This window comes from Cinclus cinclus, chromosome 3, assembly GCF_963662255.1.
Source record: "Cinclus cinclus chromosome 3, bCinCin1.1, whole genome shotgun sequence".
NCBI lineage: Eukaryota > Metazoa > Chordata > Aves > Passeriformes > Cinclidae > Cinclus > Cinclus cinclus.
The window spans coordinates 86,783,714-86,807,858 of record NC_085048.1 but is presented as its reverse complement, the minus strand read 5'-3'; the positions used below and the strand labels follow the sequence as shown (position 1 = coordinate 86,807,858).

At 36.5% G+C, this 24,145-nt stretch overlaps 1 protein-coding gene across 1 annotated transcript in view; it reads left to right on the top strand.

The window, feature by feature from the left end:
• Positions 1–24,145, top strand: part of CAMKMT (calmodulin-lysine N-methyltransferase) — a 208,443-nt gene that overhangs the window by 6,966 nt on the left and 177,332 nt on the right. The window contains exon 3 of the mRNA XM_062489244.1: positions 7,412–7,476. Coding sequence (XP_062345228.1) covers positions 7,412–7,476 — 65 coding nt within the window. The remainder of the gene's footprint in view (positions 1–7,411; positions 7,477–24,145) is intronic.

The window sequence follows — 24,145 nt, the reverse complement described above, 5'->3', positions numbered from 1 at the left end:
AGAATTTGGGCTGAACAAGGCTGCAGTCCCTTACAATGCAGCCCTGAACTCCTCTAGTTCACTGTCGTGGCTTGCAACAGTCGCTGCCACTTGATTTCCTTGTTCTGGAGTTTTAAGGTAGGAGATGAGCTAAGGTTCACCTGTGCTAGCAGTACAGAAGCAAAGGGAATGTCACACTGATCCTGTTTTGGCATTTGTGAGCTTCTGTTTCCACCACTTTGTGTCATCATTTTATTTGGTATTATTTGCCTAATAGTAGTTTCATTGATAATAGGACACAGCTCAACTGTAGACTGTGAACAAGCACATTTGTTTTTGAGTTATTTTACTGTGTATCTTTAATCTTGTTCAGTGGAAATGTATAGTTTCTGTGCTGGAGCAGGCTCACACCACCTTTCCAAAAATGAATATTTAGGAGAATATGGACATTGTCTTCTGGTGGGGATTTTTATTTAATATTTCCCCTGCATTTGTTCCTTTCCAAAAAATATTCAGTGACCTCTAAAAATAGTAATCACTGATCATTTTAGGAATAATGATCAGTACTTGCTTAGTCTTACACTTATGTATTAAAATGTCTTCTCCAATATGACACAGTGACAAAACATAGAGTATACTTATTATTTCAGAATATTGCCGGAGGTGAAGAAGGGAAGGAGAAAATACTGTGGTTTTTGCCGGGAACAACGTATAAATAGACTGCAACAAAATTGACTTTACCATGAGTCAGTTAAAACTTTACCATGAGTTATTAAATAAAGTTTCTTCTTTCTTTTTGGAGAAGCAGTAATTTAGGGGATCAGCATAACTGTTTAACATACAGAGCAGAGCAACAGTTTTTCTTGCTGAAACTTATATATCTAGAAGATAAGAAATCTTGGAGTAAGCGCTCCTGGATCTTTGAGAACTGATCATGTGTTGGGCACTTAAGGATTCTCTGTATGCCTGACAGTCTTCCCTTGGTTTTTCTCTGTCCACTGGCAAAATATTATTTATAATAATATTTTACATCAGAGACAATTTTAGCAAGTTAACAAGAGCATAATATTAACAATAACTTCAGTCAGGTGAATCCAGAACAGCATGCCTGAATAGGAGAGCCTTTTTACCTTTTTATACCTTTTTGTCAGGGAAAAAAAATGTTGCTATGGCCCCTCTAAAATCTTGATGAAAGTGCTTTGGAATTTTCATCTATATTTGTTTTCCTTATGCATTAACATCTTCTTGGAAAAGCTTACTGCATGTGTTCAATGTTAAAAGGGTTGTCAGCTAACATCTTGACGAGACTAAATACTTCAGAAAGTTCATAAGGTTGTTAGTGGCTTTTGGCAAAGAGTATAAAGGTCAAGCTATATCAGTTCAAGGGCTGTCAAAACTGATCAAATTGTATATTCAGATATGCTATGACCTAGCTGGAATTACTGCTCTAGAGGGGTTTGGGACAGTTTGTCAGGCAAACAGAAGGTTTTGTAGGAACTACCAGTCATGTATATGCTTTTCTGAACTTTGTTGGTTTTGCTGTTTCTCTAACTAAATTCAGGCTGGATTCACATCTCAGAAAGAGGAGTTTATGCCATGTTTTTCTGTCACTAGTTTATACTTTTTACATCATTCCTAATAACAAATCTTCCAAAGCAGAAAGTCAGAAGTCCTAGTATAAGGCAATTTTCAGCTTAAAAAATTAAGCCGAATTTTGGTGCCATTTTGACTAGATCCTTGAAGTGAAACATCATTGACTCATTCTAAAAATCCCCATAACTCTTCTGGTTAAGCAGTGATCTCCTGTGTGCTTAATGAAATATAGGTTCATAATAGATGGTGGAAAGAGGTCTCTTGAGGTTTGTTTAGGTACTAAGGTGCTTCAAAGTAGCTCTGGAGTATCAAAAGGAGTCTCTGGTGAGTGTGGGGATATGTAAGCAGTGAAAGGTGTGTCAACATGAAATTTCTTGTGTTAGAATCCAAAAGCTCATTTGATTAGATTGGTCTCATCTGGATTTGTATTGTATTTACTGTTCCTACATACTGCATCCTTGTCTTGCTGTTAATTGAGCTTTAGCTTTCCTGAACCTGAACCCTGGATGCTCAGATAATTTCTGTGTATTTCTCACATGCTACTTGACTTTGCTTTCACGCTCTGTAAGTTTCTTTTTGGTGTTTGAATTTGTCCAGTAGCTCTTACTCATCCACATAGGCCTCCTGGCTTTTTTGTCTGGCTTCCTCTTGGTTAGGATGCATCGTTCCAGAGGTGATCCTTGGATATTAGCCAGCTTTCTTGGGCCCCTCTTCTCTCCAGGTCTTTATCCTATGGTATTCTACCATACAGATCTCTGAAGAGGCCAAAGCTGGCTCTCCAGAAGTCCAGGGTAGCAAGATTGTTGTGCACCCTTCTCAGTGCCCTAAGGATCTCAAAATCCACCATTTTATGGTCTGGCTGCCAAGTCTTCCTTGGAGATTCACATTTCGCATCAGCCCCTCCCTGCTGGAAAGAACAAGGTCCAGCATAGCGCTTCTCTTTGTCAATTCCTCTTGAAAAAAGAAGCATTTCAGGAACCTCCTGGATGTGTTGTCCTTCCAACAGACACGGGGGTGGTTGAAGGTCCCATGAAGGACCCCAGGGCTTGTGAATGTGAAGCTGTGCCTCTCCCTGTCTCTAGAGGGTTTCATCTGCTTGGTGTCCCTGTCGCAAACCCCCACTATGATGTCACCAGTCCCTGCCCTCCCTTTAATCCTGATCCATCAGCTCTCTGTGTGCTCCTCCCCAGGGGGACCTCCAAGCACTCCAGCTTGACATAGACAGCACCATTGTTTCCACATGTCCCGGGAGTTTTTATTCTCAGAACTTTCAGGTGTGTTTGTTAGCTTTTTTCAAGTTCTACTAAACTGTGGCAGTATTTCACTTTGCTGTTAAAAAATTGTGTATGTGCTGAATATGTGTTTTCTTAGTGATAGGAATATATATAGCAAGTGAATAGAACTATTTCAAAATGTTTATTTAATACTGCATTTATAAATCCTTGTATTCTTCACCAAGAATGTGCTTTTAAATTTTAATTTTGTATTAATAGTTTTAGCAATGAAGTGATTATAGATCATATAGATGCAATGTCTCACAGTGGAGCTGATGCCTGCCTTTTAGACAGGAAAATTGTTCTTTTATTTGAGTTAAAAAAGGAGCGATCAATGTCTTCAAATTTTCTATTTCAGGATATGGATTTGCTTTTAAATTGAAGGCTCATTTTAAGAAAACAGTGCAGAAATAAGTTATTTCTGTGGTAAAATATTTTCCATTGATCAGTCATTTGCTGTTTCAAATACTAACATGCAGAACTGAAAAGAACAATGTCAGCAGGTTACAGGAATAGTTAAATCTTTGTAAAAGGTGTTAAGTGTACTTTGCAAGATGTCATACCTTTATTCTGAATATGAATGAACCTGTAGAAAAAAATATGACAGAAACTATTAGATGATTCTAGACCTGTGGTTTAGAAATGAGGGGCATGCAGACACCACTTGTCTGTGGCAAGCAGTGTGTTAGAAGATGGTATAGCACTGAATTCCACTGGCCGCTCCTCTTGCGTATTTCTGCTAATAACATTTTGATCTTCAATGGCTTTTTATTTTAAGGATAGAGATTAAAACAGTGAAGTGAAACAAATTTCAAGGAATATTACCTACTTCTTGCAGACAATTTATGTGGATACGACAAACTTGCTTTCTTCCTTTTATTGCATGCTAAGAGACAATGTGTGGATTTAGCAGCATGAAGGGTTGGCCCCAGGAGCTGGAAATGGAGGAAAGAGATGAAAAGTGGTTTGGAAACATACTTCTTTTATTCACTGTTCCATCATATTGCCCAAGATGTATGTATTTGTAAAAAAGAATTGTAGTCAGAGAAGCTTTGTTTCAGTTTCTTGCCGTATTAAACTGTGGTCTAGAACTGGAGTGAAAGAAGAGTTGACTTTTTTTGTCATACTCTGGCCCAGAAAGAGCATCTGATTAGATAGCAAAGTTTGCAGATAACTCTGAGGTTCTTAGTGGGCCACAGTGACAATTGATGGTAATATTCACCAAGCCTTTTTGTGAAGTACCCTTAACAGTAGTTTTTTACTATTATCCCATTTTTCATTTTCCACCAAAATACTTGTAATTTGTATGTAGGTAATAGTGCATGGTGATGTGTTGTGTTTGGTTTTTTTCCCTTTTCGATGTTATGTGGAAATGTAGTCTCTGTTAGGTTTCGCAGGTTTTTAAAGTGAATATAGGCACATACTTACTTTTGTTATTTTTCATCACTCAGTTTAAGAATAATATAAAAGAAAAGAAAGGAATCTACTTTTGTTTCATTATGGTTGATGGAAAGCATACCTTAATAGGGACCTTCTGAAGGTTATTTTTTTTTTGTACTATCCACAGCTATTTTTATATACATATGAAAGTCTGCCACTTGTGTTGCCTGAATTGGAGAGGAAGGAACTTTAATATATTTAAAGATTGATCTTACTCTCTCTTTGGACTTCATCCGAAGCTGATTTATTTGTAGTCCAGAGTAAGGAATTCTGCTTTGCCTTGTATTAGAAGAAACATGAGTTGAATTAGTTTATTGTTCACAGATTTGTCTTCTATTACTCACTGCCTCAAGCATAGAATTTTTTGCCTATTGTACCTTGGAGATTTATTATAAGAACACTGTGAATCAGATTAACCACGCCAGCCTGAAATTTACTTTCCCCATGATGCTTTCCTGTGCTTTTTTTGAAGTACTTTGTTGATCTCAGCAATCAGAGCTTTGAACTTCTTTGAACTGTGTGACATCCATAACATGTTCTAAAGCACTGAATACTGTGGAAATTTATGGGAATGTAAGGGTTGGGGTTTAATCCTGTGCTTCTGTGATTCCTTTCCTTGATTTTGATAATTCAGTGCACATGACACTTAAGACTCTCTGTTTGTCAGCTGCACTGTGGAAAGCTGTGATGGTGACAGGCACTTATGGATGCCAGATGTGCTGCATCTTGGCAGTTTTCTCTGGGTTTGGTGATGATCAGCTGATGGGATGGGACAGTGAAGCAGCAGCTGTTACAGAACTGCTGAGGATGTACGTGGAGGGCAGGGGATCCCAAACTACAAGCTCTGGTTTTTTAGGTGCAGGACTGAGTAGCACACTGTTTATGGCAGAATTGGAGGGTAGAGAACACCTGTGTTTACAGGCACAGGTAACTTTTAGTCTGTGAGTAAGGCCTGTGATGGAAAAGAGTTGGGGAATGGCTGGTGCAGGGTTTGTCTGCAGGGCTCCACTGGTACAGATCTCCAAATGGAGAAACATGGCTATTGATGTTTGGAAGTGTGTTTTCCTGAGCTCTCCCTTTCACCAGCAGATCAGCTGCTGGCATGTTGCTTTCCTCAGTCCAAAAACTTGTCTGCAGTAAGAGATTATGCTCAATTCCTCAATTTTTGGGTTCCACAAATTTTAAGCAGTTTTGGCTAGTGCTGTGGTTTTATAATTTCACTTTTTTGTGTACCTTTTGACCCTGAAGTATATAAATTGTATTATTTTCTAGACCATTATTTTTCTAACTTTCTTCTGTTTTTCTTTCTTCATGCTATTGAACTACTGGATAGTAGACTACTAAATTTTTATCCTTACCTTTGTTTGCTTCACTTGGAGAGTTTCATGAGAAATCTCCTTTAGATATGAACTATGTACATGAAGAAATTGGGGGGAGGGCGGGGGAAAGAAACATGTTATCCCAAGACTACCCTGCATACCAACGGAGATTAAAATGTTTCTTTACTGCCTCAGCATCTCCCACCCTCCGTTTGCATTCGTTTAGAGATGAGACATTCACAGTTGTGTGAGAGCTCCAGACATATGCAGAGTTACATACCCTACAGAGCTTGTAGGGTTCTGACAAGTCAGCAGGGGAGAGTTGAAAGGGCATCTCTGTGGCTGGCAGAACTACCCTTCCTATCTCCTTTCTTTTCACTTCCCTTGCACCAGCTCTGTTGCATTGGTTGTCCAATTTGATGGAAAACAAACTTGCAAGAAAGAAGTACATTAAAAATCCACATCATCCATCTGCATTCTTGTAGACTTCCTCTGCAGAGAAGGAATATAATTTTGGTTTGTTGTTATGTATCTAGGAGAAAAGCATTAATGTCCAGTTGGATCTTTTGTCACATCTCTCATATATTTCTGTCCCTGCTGATGAGCTTAGTTCAGTTTGTTAATTTGATTTCCACTTGTTTTCTTTTTTTAAAGAATTGTTTTAGTTGCTATTTAGTGCTTCTCAAAATCTAACTTGTTAATGTTTCTTTATGTAATGCTTATGCGTATCAGAAACCATTAATAGTGGGTTTTTCCCAATAAATATGCAATTTAATGTTTGCAAAACGATTATTTGTTTTTGGGTTTTTTTTTTTTCATTCTTTCAGCAATCTTTCTTCAGGAAAGAACAGCTGAGAAAATGAGAACCAATTTTGTAGGTGCTAAAATTCTTGGATTTACTGCATTTTTTTTTAGTGTTTCACATTAGTGTGTTCTCAAACAGCCTAAGAAACTACATTTGAAACATTATTAAAACTCTGTATTTTCATATTTTGCTGCCTTGATGAATTGCTTCCAGATTTTCTTTAATGCATTTGTGAAACAGCTGTGTGATCTGATTGTTATAAACTGTAAGACTAACATTTTGTTCGTTTTGGGCTTAGATTAGTTTAGAATATTTTAAACAAGATTAGATGGTTTTTTATGTGTGTGCCACTGCACATTTAAAGGCAGATCTTAGGTATGTTTTTATTCAATTTTGGTGCGTATTCTTGCTGCTGCTGCCAACGAACTGCTTTGCTCATTGCATTCTAAAATTTGCACGTGATGTATGAAATTTAGGTAATTAATTTATTATCCCCACTTGTGAATGTTTCACATGGGTTATGCAAATGTAAAACCAAAGAAAATGCAGTTCACTGAACACATTAATCGGTTTGATCATTAGCATTAATTTAATTAAGTGTTCTTGATTTTGTGGAAGAAAATAGGAATGTGCATACAGCTGCTATTAAAAAATACTCTTTGGATTTTCCCTTTCAAAGAAATTGCTTTGCCAAAGTTCCTCCTTTCCTCTGTGTGACTCCCACATCTAAATAAAAAGTGATGCTCCTTGGAAATGTTTTTCTCCTGATAGTAGTTTCTGAGAAACACATTCCCCCTGATTTCAGTGCTGGAACTTTGAAGACTGGTGATTGTCCCTTTGTTTTCCCCCTAGTGGCTACTAATAACAGTGGCTACTGTTTGCTGCTTCACTGTGAAAGGGGGTGGTGAGAAGTGAATGCATACAGTAAATCTCTTTTTTGAAGATTTTTTTTTTTTTATGGTTTATGTGTCAGTAAAATCACTACTTATGTTTTCTTCCAGGTTTCACAATGGCCTCTTAAATGTTAAAGATGTTCTTACAAGTTTTGACAACACGGGGAATGTCTGTAAGTAATTGTTCATTTAAGCATAGTACTATCATGCTAAAAGTCGAACTGTACCAATGTAAAACATTTCTGTGTGAGCCCTCACTAGCCACTTCTTTTAGCTGGGAAACTCCATCACTGTGGTCAGAGTTACCATCACAATACAGTTTTACATAGCACAGTTGTTGGTGTTGGATCCACCCTTAAGGTCTCCCAATGCAGGTTATTTTTGGTTGTGGCTATGGTGGGAACATTAGAACAACTGGGCTGTACTGGATAAAACATTAGTTTAGTCCATTGATTTGTGTTGGCCAGGGGCCAGCTGTGGCTGTGGGAGGAACAGCGGTGCAGGGACATGGAAAACAACCAGGGGTACTTCTAGCTTGGAGAGAACAATCTTGAACCAAAGAAACAGAAGAATGCACACAGTGAAGGTGTGAAATTCCTCCCTACAGAATGTTTTGTATCCTAAAACATGAAATAAATTCAAAAAGCAAAGGAGACAAAATTGTGCAAGAAAAATTTACTGTGGCTGTTAAATATACAGACCACTTATGGCGTAGGAAGTGCTGGGTGTTAAGAGAGTTAATGGGGCAGTAGGATGATATGTTTGTCCTGATCTTTCACTCTTGTCTAAGTGGCTGCATTAACCTGAGGCAAGATGAGCTCTAAGTGGGCCATCAATGTCTGACCCAGTATGGCTCTGCTTCAGTATACTTATTAATAAAATCATCTATGCTATTAATGGACTTGAATTATCAAATTGTGGTGAAAACAAAGCTGAGCAAACATATTGAAACATTTATGACGTGATGAGCAATAACTATTATATAATTAACATTTAGATATACACATATAATTGTTGTTTGGTTCTTCTGCCTTATCTTTCAGGTTGGTTTGTTTGTTTTCAAGAAGGAAAATGATAGAATAAAGTTGGTAAAGTTTGCCAGATATTCAAGAAATACACACATATTTTGCCTTCCTTATAATGCCAATGATATAGAAACTGTTTTTTATATATGTGTTTTATCTCAAAATTCCAGTCTTAGTATTTCAAACCTATGTTTCAATAAACATTAGGTCATTATATAACAACTTAAGCATTTCTTTTGAACAGCAGAGAAAATACATTGTGTGTGTGTGGTAACACGATTTCTTGCTCTTTGTGTGGTACTGAGTTTGTGCTCAATCTACACAGATTTCCTTGTTAACACAAAGAATTTAGTCTGCTAGAATTTTCATGTTTTCCTATTGATACATGTGCTGTCAGCTCTTTTGTTAACTTCATCCAGTCTTTCGGTTACTTTTTTATTGATTGCAGATGGTAGAGCAAGACTTACACTCTAATAGGCACCACCAGTGCTAACACAGGAGTAATATGACATTTGTAGTTCTCACTGTTTCTCTTTTTATACAAAGATTCACATTTGTCCTTTTGGATTCAGAATTGCTTTGAGGGTTCATGCTGTGCTATTATATATAGTGTTTGCCAAGTAATTTCCAGATTTACTGCTTCCCCATTTTTAAGTATCTTTGTGTCTGTCTGTATTGATCTACATACTACTGATTTATGCTTGTTTTACTATGCACTCTAGATTACACTCTGTTAGCATAACTGTAAAATCATTATCTTCTGGCAGCATGCAGTACTGTCTTGACTGTAATAATCACACTTTTTTGCTACCACCTGTATGGAATAAATGTTCTCAGTATCCAAGCCAGAGTAGCTCCCTGTCTGTCACACCTTCATAGTAAAGTTCCCCCCAACCATGTGTTTATTGAGCTGCTGTATTTGGGTCATACCTGACTGAATTTCTGTGCACTCACATTATCCCTTAATTCGAATAGGCTCTTTCTTTGATCTTTTCCTGTGTGTTTCTTGACTCTCTTTGTGTTAACCCACTGTGGAAATGATGAGGGCGTTGTACTGCCTCTTTTCACCCCCAGAGGTAACTACTGTTGTTCTTCTAAAATTAGGCTGACTGTTTTTTATAATTTCTGTAGTGATCTACAAGAACTTTTTATTATCACACCATAGTGTGCTCCAAGAAACCCCCAAATATTTCTGAAGTGGTCTTTGACAGTATCAGATTGTTTCTCCTAATATCTAATGCTTGTGGAGCTAGCCAGAACTGAGTGTGCTATCATAGCAGCATGCCCCGTGAGGGGGATGCACTGAATAATTACAGACTTCAGTGTTCTTCTAGGACACACTGCATAGCCAGCATTTATTTGCTGGCCACTAAGCTTCACTTAAATGACTTGGACTGAGTTACCAGAAAACAGGGAAATGTTTTAGTGCTCTGTGTGTTTGTTTTGGTTGCCATACTGAATATTTATCAGCAAGATTAACATTTTTCCTATAAATTTATGAAATAATTTTGTATTAAGCAGATTAGTTTTTGTAAAAACTTAATTTTGTTTTGAAACATAATCAGTTGTTTCAAATAACATGTTTTTTTGTGGTTTGGGGGAAGTTTTTTTTTTTTTTTGCTTCTAGTAAGTATTTTCTGTTAAAACAAGCTCTTTCATGGACTGTTTCTATGGTGTTTCTGTTTCCCATGTTGATCTCTGTGGTCATGGTCTTTGACAGCTGCATCCCCATATACCTGCTCTACCAGTGGTAGAGCAGACTCCAGTTAATGCCACTGTCTTTATACTCCTAGTAGGTATCAACTCAGTACAAGATGTGCCACTAGCTGGCAGCATTATATAAAATATCAATAAGCAGCTTTTGAGGAATACTTGTGACTGCTTCCAAAAGTGCTGCCTTACACCAGAAAGACTTGTGGACAAAAGGGGAGCCAACTGCAGTAGCTTGGTCAATGGTGTATTGCAGGGTCCTAATTGCTAACTCTGAAAATTGCCTCTGCACAATGGCTAATTCAAACTTTGTATTTGTATACCTACACTTGTATTCTGTCTTCTTCTAAAAGATTTCTGAAGATGCATTTGCACTGTAGGATTGCCACTATGAATGAAAATTCACATTACAAATTGCAATAGGTTTTCACTTTCTTAGAAAAATGTGGAAGTTGTTTTCTCTCTGCTCATCCTTTGTGGAAGAGTGGTTTTCACATGAAAACTCTAAATGAATTCTCCACACTGACAGGATGCAGTGCTAAATGGACTTCGTTCAGCTCTAAGTCTATGCATAAACAAGAGGCAGGGAAAAGAGGACTGGAATGAAGGAAGGGATCAGTCTGCTCATTTTAGGCAACAATATGCCATCTGTTTAAAAGAGCTGTCCTATCTCTAGTCCTGAGATAGTCCTTTAAAAGAACTGATGCATAGCAGGCAGTAGGTTCAGTGGTGGCACTGTGGGATAGTATCAGCTGGTCCCCAGAACCACATGCCACTCTCATGCTGGCAGAAGAAATCGTCCAAAAATTAAGGAAAATTCTGCAAGGATGAGCTTTTGAGGGTGTCTCCTTCCCTTGCCTTTCCAAGTGGGTGAAAGCAGTTATAACTGAAGTGCTTATATGATTCTATCCCTGAAGTAATCATTGCAGATTATGTGAAAAAAAAATTAAATTAAGTGAAATGATCGGTGCCTAAATATAAACCTCCTTACTGTTTTCCCCCAGTCTAAGCAAGCTACAGACTGTGTAAAGGAGAATTTTAATAAGTGAAATACAGCATATTTTTGGATTTTCATCTAGTATGTTTTCATCTGATGTTATCACAGCAAGATATTCCAGAATGCTCAAATAGTATAAAATTGAAAATATACTATATGTAATAGCAAAACATTTTATTGTAAACTGCACATAGCATTAATTAATAATTTCATTTTCAAGAAACAACATGTTCAACACATGCTGATTTTAGTTTCTACTTGGCTGAGTGTGAAATTGTATGTTTTAGAACTAAAAGAGCAGCAGAGGGTGCTACAGTTACAGAGCTGCCCAGGCACACACTTCAAAATTGTTGTTCCTGTAGGCAAGTAGATCCTGTAAACACTAAAGCTTTTCATTTGAGGTAGATGTAAGCAGGGTAGTTTTAAATTAATGTTGCCTCTGTTTATAGAGGAAAACAGGTAATCTACGTGAAATCCAGGAGAAGTAGAATTAAATACTTTTTTCTTGATTTTTAAATTTTAATAGTTTAATTGGTGGAAAATATTGCATAGTTCATGAAAACCTACTGTCTAGATATAGCTACTGTTAGAAATCACTCAATATGTTTTAAATGGTTTTGTTTATCCTAATTTTACATTTAGAAGTTCTAGCCTCTGCTACAAGTTTTTTTATTTTTAATTGTTGGTTGTGGATGGGTTTTTATATGTTTCCAAAATAAGCTAAATTGAATAATATTTTTGCCTTTCATATAAGATTTTTCGTTAAAATAACACAAACAAAGGATTTTTTTCTTAAATTTCAAGTTCGCATCAAGGTTTTTTGGAAACACAAATCAAGAAGGAAACATTTTTTATTCTCTGTTTAGTTTTCACTTTTTTCAGTTTATATTAATTTTAAAATGATACCTAAAACTGGTTATTATGCAACTTTGTTTAAAATTTACTTAGGAAAAATATTTTAAAATCTACTTTAAAATGAAGAACCTTTTCTTCTTTCCTCCATTCTCTCAAATAACTAAGGCAAGAAGGGTATCTTCTCTCTGGTAGTATATGAGGATGGGTTTAGAGAGCTGCTTGTTTCTTTAGAGCTCTCACTGTGTGCCTCAGATATCTGAGCTCCTTGATGGAGAGATGATGGCAGTCACTGAATGATCATGTTTGGAAGGATAGATGCCATAAAGTTACCTGGGGACAGCCACCAGATGACATCCTTTATGGCAGTAGAGGCGCTCCTACGTTTCATGGAATGTTACATGGAATCAACCAGGGAGCAGAGTGCAGTTTTCAGGTGCTGCTGTGGAAGTTTCCCATGTTGTTTTGAGTAAACATCTGGTTATCAGTGGTGGAAAGCCTGCCAGCTGGAATATGCTTCCTGCCCCTCTGTGCTTCAGTCAGTATTCTCATCTGAAGAAAATGCCACCCGTTGTCCTCTGAGCCTTCTCTCATTCCTCTGGTGTGGCAGTTTGAAGTTATTTACCATGTCAGAACCTCAGAGCCCCTTGCAAGTCTTCAAGAAAAAATAAATTGTCTGGAAGAGTATTTGAATAGCAATGATACGTGTCGTTTTGAATGAAATATTGTATTTATGATACCTACAATTTACTATTCACTATGCAGCTTCCTTTTAAATAAAACATTTCATGATCAGGGTTAAGAAAAACCAGCTGTTTCCTCCCTCCCTCCTTCATCCAATTCACTTCAGTGATTCAGTTTACAGCATCATCCCAAGCAGTCATGTTGACATAACCGACATAAGGCATATGGAATGGAGCAGAAAATAAGTATATGGAGAGAAGCAGGCACCTTTTAAATTGCTCATGCTACCAGAATTGTTTTTATGAGATTGTTCTCTGATGGAACAACAATGATTTTGTCTGTTTTAAGTATTGTCCTGAAATATTCAGCTTTTCCCCACTTACTAAAATCTTCTGTGTATCAGGAACCTGTCTGTGAAAAGAGAAGTCATAACTGTGGTCAGGGATCCCTTTCCTCCAAAGTACTTTTTTCCTACTATGTATTCCAAACATTATCTGTCTTTGTGCCTCTACTTTCAAGCACGGCACCAGCTTAGAGAAGTGGGAGGTGAAGAAGCCCAGTTGAGCCCTTCTGAGTACCCTCTTTCTTCCTGGGTCAGATTGAAGTTTTTGTAGGAACTGGTTCTCCTGTTCAGGTTATTCCGATGAGAACCTTTTGGTAAAAATATATTAATCTCTCAGAGGAACAGTAGTGATTTTTCTGTGTTGTTGAGCAGTGTTTTTTACCTTGGCACTCTGATTAGCTATGTTTTGGCATCATCTGTTGTCTTAATCTTTAAAAAGTAGTTGGCATTAGTATGTTTCTAAGCATACTACTCGTGCTAATCTTATGCAATGTGAAGTATTTTTGATAGTGTTCCATGTATTCTAAATGAATTATCATGAGAAATTGCATCTCTTGATTTACACTAATTAAAATTTTGGAGCTATAGTATAACACCTTAAATTAGGTTGGTAGGAGAAGAGTATGAATGATTTTAATTAATTTCATGGGTTTTACTTTTGTTTTAGATAACTTAGTTACCTCTTTAACTGAGATAGGGACAGATAACAATGGTAAGCATCTCTAAGATGTGCTATTAATTCAGCTTAGTCTTCTAACACATTTTAGAGTTTTCTCTAAAAATATTTTAAGTTTGAGCATAATTGAAATACATAGTTTCAAATGAGTTTGGTGTGCACTGGGTTGTTGCCTTTTGTGTGGAACTCTCATGTTTCTTTGTAATAGTTCTTTCTGTTCTCACAATTTCTTTCACTTGCCACATTCTAGTCATGCTTTCCATGCTGCTTTTTGCATCCTGAGTATCTCTCTTGTGTTTGACACCACCACACGTTGCTGGTGGTTTCTGACAAGCACATCGGATGGGGCATTTCTCTGTACTGTGTTATAGTCTCATCAGTGGCTGGAGTGTGGAGGTAGCAAGGGCAGTCCTTGTTATTTGCTTTCTGTATACAAATGCAGCTGAAATGTTATGCATAACTCGAACCTTGTTTTGGTTTTGTTTCAAGTTTGGTTTAGAGAACTTTTCAAAAGTTGCACTGTATTTGATTTTAAAAAATCATATTCAAATGGGTCAACTCATGTAGTCTTTGGAAATGTCACTGTGAAAGGTTTCAATTTAATTCAGCACCAATTCCTAAAATTGTATTAAGAAAGTCCTACTTTGAGTAAAATATTTCTGGAAATAAGAATTTGAAACCTTTGGTGAATATATCCATTTGAAATGTTTTATCTGATGATAGTCCTGACTGAAAAATATGATGAAAACTGATCTACGCAGCAGTGACCAGATGAAAATTTGATGTAGATCTATTATTTATGTACTTAGTTTGATAAATTAAATACTGTTATTGAGAGTATGTACATTTAAATAAAATTATATCAGGTTTAAACTATTATTTAAGAAATATTTTCAATAATATGGAAAGAGGTGGATAAGACATTATTTCAGAAATACATAAAACTCATTTTTGGTAAACTTAGTGGATTAAAAGAACCTCCTACACATAAGGCTTGATTAATAGAAAATGTGTGAGAAATAACTGCAAGTTTGTTGGAATTACTGGAGTCCAGCCTTGTGGTTTTTAAAGACTGCAGCCCACCTGCAAGAGGTTTTAGCAACTGTCTCATAAACAATGATTTAGAGCACATTGGTTCTAGCAATGATGATTTCACATCTACTCTCCTTACTGGTAGAAAATATCTCCTCATATCTAATGGCAGCTTTTTTTTTACTAAAGCTTAATCTTATTACTTGTTTGGTCCTTGGCAGAACTGAAATTTTCTTTTGCATTAGTTTTTTAGGTATATTAAATAATCACATGGTCTCGCCTATATCTTCTTTTATTTATGTCCAGCAAGCCAAATTCTATTATGTTTTCTTAAGCTACAGTTTTTGCTAGGCTCTGACTTTTATTTAGACTCCATACATTTGGTTAGCATCTTTCTTGAAGAGTGTTTGTCAAATCCAGGCATAGTATTCCAGTTGAGACTTCTATAGTGCTAAGTAAACCAGAAGATTTTGTTTTACAGCCTGTAATCCCAATATTGAATTTTCCTCTTAAAACAGCATGACTTTGACTTATGTTGAGCTGTTGGCTTGCCATGAAATCCTGGTCCTCTTCAGAAGGAATCAGTTATTCCTAACAGTGTATTTATGTAGCAGATTATTCTTAATCAATTTTAATACCTGGTGTTTGTCCCTGTTGAACTTCTTCCTGTTTCCAGACTTCTCACAGTTCATTGCTTTTATCCTTTGAAGCCTGTCTTTCAGCTTCTCGGACTTCTAGAATTGATAAATTGCTAATGTAATAATAGGCATGTTCCTTTAGCTGATCAATGAAAACACTGAACTGAGCAGTCTGGTGTAGGCATTTATGGAAACTCCACCAGTTAAATTCACCTGCTTTTACAGCAAACCATTGAGAATTATTCCCATCCATAGGCAGTTTTCTTCACCCATCTTAACCAATTTTTATTAACCTGTTTCTTATGAAATTGTCAAAAGACTTTCTAAAGTTTTGATGCAAGTCATCTACTGCTTCTGCGCCCCAAAAAAACCTCTTATCATGTTCCTCTGGTGAATGTTTTTTTAATTAAAATCTGTAATTTATTTTTTATTATTATACTTTATCATGGAATATGCAACAAACGAATGAAAAGCATGAATCTGTTTCAAGTTTTTAATTATGTGAAGATGAGGGAGAGGTTGAATTGAATGAAACATTATACTTAATTATAGAATGCATGATTGTCTTATGCAGTGGAAGTCACCCAATGATTCTCCGCCTTACGCTTTCATTCATTTGCTGAAAGCTGTTATTTTAATTATTTATACTACAGATGTATCCTATCTAAGCTTCTATGCATAGTTCTGTCTTGTAGTACTTTGGTGTCCTGAAGGAGACCTGCAGCTACTCTGAGCTATGTACTGGTTTTGACATGTTTGGTAATCTAGCAAAAATTAGTATAGGATTGTAAAAGTCATCTACCCTAATACCCTTTATTTCCCATCTCCCTACTTTTAATAAGTGTGACAGAAAGTGCAATAATGCAAGGTCTGGGGTTTCTAAAAATCATTTTGTTTGGGGCCTTTTTCGTAATTTGGGAGTACTCAAATGTGTTTCAGTCTCTTGCACCAGAGAAATAGAATTCTATAATAATATTTAGGACTAAGAAAAAGAAATTTGAGTCCATTATACCTTTTAACACCAACTCCTTATCTATTGTATTTTTTTTCAAACTGTGCTTTGTGAGTTAAGTTTACTTTATTCTCATCTATGCTAGTAGTGGTTGAAGATGTGTTTCACTATCTGAGGGGGTTTTTTTAGGTTCATTTTTAGGTTCCCCTTTATACCTAGGCCAATTCCCATATTTTAAGGTAGTATTTATTGTCATGTTTACATGTGTGTTTTATATCAGCTCAGAAGATAATACCGTAGTCCCCAAAGTACTCTTCTTAACAAATACATACAATATCACATTTGTGAAACAAATACTAGATCAGTTTTAGAGGTAGGAAATCTCATAGGTCTCTGTTGCAGAGCTGTTCATGGTTAGAAGTGGGAGGCAGAACCAAGCCATCTTACAGTGGTGGTATGCAGAGAACCACATGACTTTTAAGCTTTCTCACACACAGGTTTATTGCAAAATCTTTGTTACATTTGCAGGATTATATTTGCAGGAGTACCTTCTCACTTTAAATGCCACCCATTTGGGGTCTCAAAACTGAAGGACTTAGAAGAGTGTCAAGGAAGAGTCTTGGGCATTGCTGAACTGAACTTTAGATGCTCGACAAAACAATTTAGTCCTCCTTCTGGGAAGAAGGCATTTCAACACACGTGGTGGCATGGCCTGGAATTCACCACAGCTGACACTCTGAGACTTGTGTGTTATTACACTTCCTTGTAATTTCAGTTCCTAACTTGATACATTCACAGTCTCAAATCCTTTCCTTTATTTAGATGCTTCATCTGTGTCTGTAAAACAAAAAAAAACAAAAACCAGAAGGTGTAACTTTTTTTTTTGTTTGTTTAACCTTCTCTGAGGTAGCTGCAGATTTTATGTAGAATTTATGTGATTTCAGACATGAGTCTAATGGTTATAACACAAGGTAGTTTCATGAAAGAAGGGGCAGTCAGCACACATGAGTTAGCAAAGAGAATGGGCTCAGAGCTTTTATGTACTCACTTACTGGAGCTCCTCTTGGACAGTAAGACAAGAAACAATATTACTAAATTTATTGGGTAATCTCTCATGGGAGCATATCAGGAAAAAACCCCAGTGCAATCTGCCTGTAAATATGAATTTAGAATGTGAAGACAGTAGCCTACCTCACCATAAGCTCATTCCATAAAATTTACCTATTCACACAGCTTATACACTGTAGTCTTAAGCCATTTTACAAATCAGCACCTTAGTATCAATTCTGTCAGGCTAAAAATACTGGAATGTCTTCATAAAAAAATAAATAAAACATAATAGCACAAAGAAGCTTCTATACAGGGTCCTTGTTTTTGCTGTGTTTGGTTCCCATTTTTAAATTGTGGCAATATGAAGCAATTTGTAGGTTTACTTACTATTTAATTGGACATTCCCAAAGTAGAAAATATAATTCCTTTTGTTTGTGTGGTTAAAGACTCTGCTAAAAATGATCTTAGCCAGATAAACAGAGGGGGTTTTATTACTAGTAAGAATTAATTTGATAATTTTGTCCACAACCATAATCTGCTTTTAAAATCATGCATTATATTTTCTGCGGAAAACTAACCAAGATAAATTCCATATGGGAAAGGGAAGTGTGCAACTGCACATCTACTGTGGGAGAAGCTTTACTTACTGACAGGTGAATCTGAGTCCATTTTATGATTATTTCCTAGGTTAAAGTAACAGAGGAAGATTTTAATCTTAGATTGTCTCAGAAAAGATGTTTATGTAGGTGGATTTTGGCTGATTTTGATTGGACTAGTGCAGTTATTTATAAAACAGCAGTCAACTGTCAGTATTTATGTACTGTAAAATTTCTCCGTTTGCCAGCTGAGATTAGCAGGCATTGCTTTTACATGCACATCAGTAAGAAAGTGCTGAAACCAAAAGTCAACTATTTATATAAAATAACTCCTAGCAGGGCAGAGGATTAATTATCTTGATTAATAACAAGGACTGTTTGTTGCATCTGGTTTTAGATTAATAATAATGTTTGAAAAAGGTTGAAAATTCACAAGTCTAAGGTAGAACCTGAAGCTTGCGTTCAATATTTTCTTTTTTGTTTTGTGTTTGTTTGTTTTTGGTTTTCTTAATAGGACGTTTGTCACTTTCTTGAGCTATGTTAAAATTTCATAAAACACAGTTTTTATTGTTTTTCCTAAAGAAACTCTTGACATACAGCTATCAAGTTAAAGAACTTAGGAATGTTTAAAAACAGACATACTGCAATTTATTCTTGCTGTATGTTGGCCCACTCCTGAGGAATTCTGTAACTTTTCTCATGAAGAAGCAGACTTTTTCCTTACCATAAATTAGAGCATTAAAATGTAAACAGCTTTGTAAGCCTTATCTTAAAAGTAATTACATGTAAATGGTAGCAGTAGCAAAAGGCAAGAGTTTACAATGGTTTCAAGCTGAATAAAATGGTCATAGATGATTTGGCATTTAAAAATGTATATTTTAAAAATACTGTACTTTTTAAATGGACAGTAAAATGTATTGTCTTTTAATATACATAATTTAAAGAAATAAAAACAAACAGGTATCCACTAAGACAATAGAATCATTTGAATCAAAGCAGAGATGGACAACTTTTGGAAGCCCTCCAAGTAATGCTTTCTAATTGTTTGCTCAGATAAAATTCTTGAGTTATTTTCCTTGTTTTCAAAGCAACTGGAAAAAGAAATATTTATCCTTCCAATTCCCATTGAATTTTCCTGTTCCAGAGTTAAAAGATCCTGTCATACCTAGCATTTTTTAAAAAATGTAAATTACATCAGGGATATTTGACATATTTTCAAGATCATCTACGTAGTAGATACTTCATTTACTGCAATCTTTGTTGTAACTCATAAATACTTTATAATGTAAATGCTTGCATAGTGCAGGAGCCAGTTGCACATCTCCCATGTTCATCTCCAGAAGTTATAGTATCTCACACTTCCATTGGCAGGCAAAAGTAATTATGATAGCAATCAACATATGTAATATAGATTTTCAAATACTTCATTTTGTTGACAGTAGGTACAGCACAACAATGTAGATAATTTCAAAAATTCATAGAGTTAATCTAAGTGCTTTCAGTTGTTGTGATTGTCATTATTTCAGAAATTTATTTCCTCATAATTACTGTAGTGTTTCCTTTTGAGGGTTCTCTTAATATGCTCTTCAGAAAATGATATGGTAAATATTTTGTATTAAAGTACACAGGTACACATTTTATGATTTGTTGTGGTAAGTGACAGCCTAACAGAAAGGGGAGATATGATGCCAGTTAATTCTGGAAGGCTTATCTAGGATCAGACTGAACTGCTGATAATGAGTAAGAATAATTAATGAAATTAATGAAAATTAATGAAAATTCTGTGTTTTCATATATTGTTTCTTAGCCTTTTTTCTTTAACTTTTAGAATAAACAGATTTTTCTATGTTTGGCATTTAAAGAGCTTTGTTGTAATAGTTGGATGTGAACTGTCAAAAAGTAGTAGGCAGAAAGCTGGAAATTATGAGACCAATTATCATAGAATGGTTTGAGTTGGAAGGGTTCTTAAAGACCATCCAGTTCCAACCCCCCTGCCTTGGGCAGGGACACTGCACCAGACCAGGTTTCTCAGAGCTCCATCCAACCTGGCCTTGAAGACTTCCAGGGGTGGGGCATCCACAGCTTCTCTGGGCAACCTGTGCCAGTGTCTCACTCTCCTCACAATAAAGAATTTTTTCCTAGTATCTAATCTAAACCTGCCCTCTGTCAGTTTAAAGCCATTACTCGTTGTCCTATCACTGCATGCATTTGTCAAAAGTCCCTCTCCAGCTCTCTTGTAGCTCCCTTTAAGTACTGGAAGGCTTCTATAAGGTTTCTCTGGAGCCTTCCCTTCTCCAGGCTGAACAACCCCAACTCTCTCAGCCTGTCTTCATAAGAGAGGTGTTCCATCCCTCTAATTGTCTTGCTGACCTCCTCTGGACTCTCTCCAACAGGTCCCTTTCCCTCCTGTGCTGGCCCCCCAGAGCTGGGTGCTGTGTTCCAGGTGGGTCTCACCTGAGCAGAGCAGAGGGGCAGAATCCCCTCCCTCCCCTGCTGCCCACTCTGCTTTGGATGCAGCCCAGGACACGTTTGGCTGTCTGGGCAGTGAGTGCACATTTCCAGCTCATGTCCAGCCTCTCACCCAGCAGCACCCCCATGTCCTTCTCCCCTGGGCTGCTTTCAGTCAGTTCTCTACTCCACTTGTATTTCTGCCTGGGTTTGCCCTACCCCAGGTGCAACACCTTGCCTTGGCCTCGCCTGGTTTGTGTGGTTATTTCTGTTAGATACTTTTACAAATCAAAACATTTAAATATAAGGATTTGATTTGTAACTGCAAAATGTTTCTTATTCCACAATTATGAATGTGTATGCTGCTCAGAAGAGGTTGGCCTCTGATCTTTAAGTGAATTGGTCTAACTGGCATAGACTACTTAATGTATGTATGTATGAATGTACATAGCTATATAGAGCTATTGCACATAATTCTATATGTTCACATTATATATATGGAGAAGAAAACCTGTTTTTTTTTAACAGGGTGTTTTTAAGTAAGATATTGTCAGAGATTTATTTTACCTGACAGTTTACTTTGACCCTGCCTGAAATAGGATCTTATTGGTGACATAGTTGTTGTAAGATGATGAAAGTAGAACTGCAATGTGCCATCTTTCCCCAAATGTTTGAAAGCATTGTCAGCTTTTGAATTGCTGTCATATTTTTTCAATTGTTTTTAGTACAAGTCAAATTTGACTTGCCTTAGTAATATAAAGAATCTCATTGTCTTCAGCAAGGCTTGTCAAATGAATCAGAAACATTGTCTTCCCTTTAAAATTGATTAAAAAAAATCCCCCCAAATTATTTTAATTTGAATGAGGTGAGAATCTAGTAACTATTGAAATGTTTTCTGTGCTGAATAATAAGGAGCATGATAATTGAAACTTGGCATAGAAATGAGTAGCAAATTTTACTCTTCCTCCTCTTTTTGAATTGGCAATTTGAATGCTGCATAAAGTAGTTAACAAAACTCAGTACTTGATATTCCAAAAGTGCAATTCAAGAAAAGAATATTTAAGTAATACAGTTAAGGTGTTAGGTATATATACAACTGCTTTAATGTAATGTATTGCATGTTTTATAGATAAATATTTCATAAATTGTACGTATATATATATATATGTATTTGTAGAATTTGTAAAATTCATCTGCATATGAAACAATTTGAAGGATGGTGGCAAGTACTGCCGCGGTTGTTTGCCTTTAATCTTTAATTCTTTTTTTCCTACCAAAAAACTGCATAGCTGAGGTGTGGGGAAAATATCCTCTTAGCTTTCTGATGCTAGGAGGAGATGATTGCAGGAGGGAGTGGGAATAACACAGAGACTGATAAAAAAGTGTCAAAAGACAAGGAGAATGTAGGGGAGAAGAACTAGTGGAACACTAGTGGCTGGGCAGGAGGGAGAATTGGAAATAAAGACATATTTGATTAGTTTTCTTCCAAGAGATAAACCAGATTGGGCAAAGAGGAGCCTGTATGAAATCACAATGAATAAGATTAATTAAGTCCTGAGACTAACTGGGCTGAGAGTAGAAGAGGTGGAAAGGAGGCTATGTTAGCTCAGCTTCAAGGGGGCCGGAGAGAAATCATGGGTGCCCTAGAAAATGTTTCCCACGGGATTAGCAAAAGAATTGTTTTTCCAGAGATCTCTGATCCCTTCCTGTGCCTGCTCAGATGAAATATGTATTTGGTTCTTTTTAACTGCTGCTCTTTGTTGACTGCTGCCATATTTTAATTTACTCAATCTGTGTAATTGTAAAGAAGTTAGAGTAATCTGAAAGTCACAGTCCTGCTAACAACTTGTGGAGGAGCTGATACTCCAGATGATGGGATTTTTGATGTTTAAAAATATTCACAGAAGTATGTTTTCATTTTAAGGCCTTGGCTTTACAAAATGCACCATTATTTTAGAGTTGCCTACAGTTGCAAAAGCAAGGACTGTGAGGTGGAAGAATTGTTCTCTTAGGGGTGAATGATTGGATCTTTTACAAATAAAAATACTGAAAAGCAGACGATGAATAGACTGCATATGATTTTCTAGCCAAAAGCTAGAGAAACCTGCTCTATTAAAAGGTAAATTCAGGAAGTAAGAGAAGGGTCTGTAACTGAAGTGTGAGTGTTGGTTATTTTATCACTAAATGAAGATTTAACCTTTAGTTCTTTGAACTAAAAGGAAGTGGTGGTCCCTTGGTGCAGTACCGTATGTGGGAGTATTTAGTTGCATGTTGCTTTCTAAGGCAAACAGGCAACACAGCTGTGCTAAGAGTGTAGCAGCACTTCCTAACTAGTTTTTTTAATTTCCAGAATTTGGCAACTTGGTGTTACTTTAATGGAAATGCATGTTGTATTTCTGTATAGAAATTTGTACTATAATAACTTCATGCTCAGACTTCAGATCACAAACCCAAGGATCCTTCATGTGGAGAAGTAGCACTTGCTGAGATAACTGGTATGCTTTTGCAGAACATGAACTCAGAAACAATCCTGTTTCTGAAATTACTCCATATCTTCATTTATATGTCTAACCCTTACACTCTGAATCATCCTATGATTCATAATTCTGTTATGGTTTTATAGATAGACAGTAGTGTATGGTGATAAAATTGCACACAGTAATCTAGCAGTTGGAGGTAAATTTCAGTAGCCCTGTGTGAGTCCAAAGAATATGTTAAAATCAAGATTGTCACATTTGTTGGCGGTTTAAGAAACTTTCAGTTTGTTGTGAATAGTCTTGTAGACAGTGCTTCCTACCTACCAAACTTAGGCTTTATTGTTCCACAAAGCCTTAATTTAGTAAGCTTCCGGCCAAGAGATATTCTTAGTTTGTGGAATAAAAGCAGTTTTATAGGGAATGTAAAAGCCACACACAAGCAAAGCAAAACAAGGAATTTCACTGCTTCCCATGGGCCGGCACGTGTTCAGCCATCTCCAGGGCCCCGTCATACATGATGGTGAATTGGGCTATCACTCCAAATGTCCCCACTCTTCCTCCTTCTTCCTCCCATTTTATACACTGAGCATGATGCCATATGGTCTGGATTATCCCTTTAGTCAAATATGGAATGTCCCTTTGGTCCCTTTAGACCCAAATATCCCTATTTGGTTCACTTGTCCTGACTGTTTCTTCCCTACTTCCCATACATCCCTCTGTCCCCTCACCGGTGTGGCAGTACAAAAGGCAGAAAAGGCCTTGGCTCTATGTAAGCCCTGCTCAGCAAAAACAAAAACATGTAGATGTTACCAATCCTGTCTTCAGCATAAATCCAAAATATAGCCCATACCAGCCACTGCAAAGAAATTTAACTCTACCTTAATCAAAATCAGCGCAGTTTGGAATAGGTATGTAGTGAATACTAGGAACTGGTAAACAATAGCAAAAATTTTTAAACAGGTGTTGAACGAGAATTTTAGAAATCCTCTTTATGCTTGTAGCTACTTTTACAGTTACTGAATTCAGTTTTCTGAGACAAAGACATTGACCTCATTGTGAAACTAATTATGAAATTACTGATCTTGTTTTCTGTACGTTGATTATATATTGAATGTATAATCAACTTAAGTATTATATAACAGACCTTCTACAGGATCAGAGATCATAAACCCTTCTGTATCTCTTGTCTGTATATAAGAGCATAGACAAAATATACTCCAACCTAAAATTTAGCAAATGCTGTTTGAATGACTTTTAGAAAGTGCCAGTCTATTTTACAATGTATACACCAGGGTCTTAAACTCACCGCTGGGCCAAGCTAAAAAGGTAATGTCTGATTGTGATATTACTGCAAAACAAATG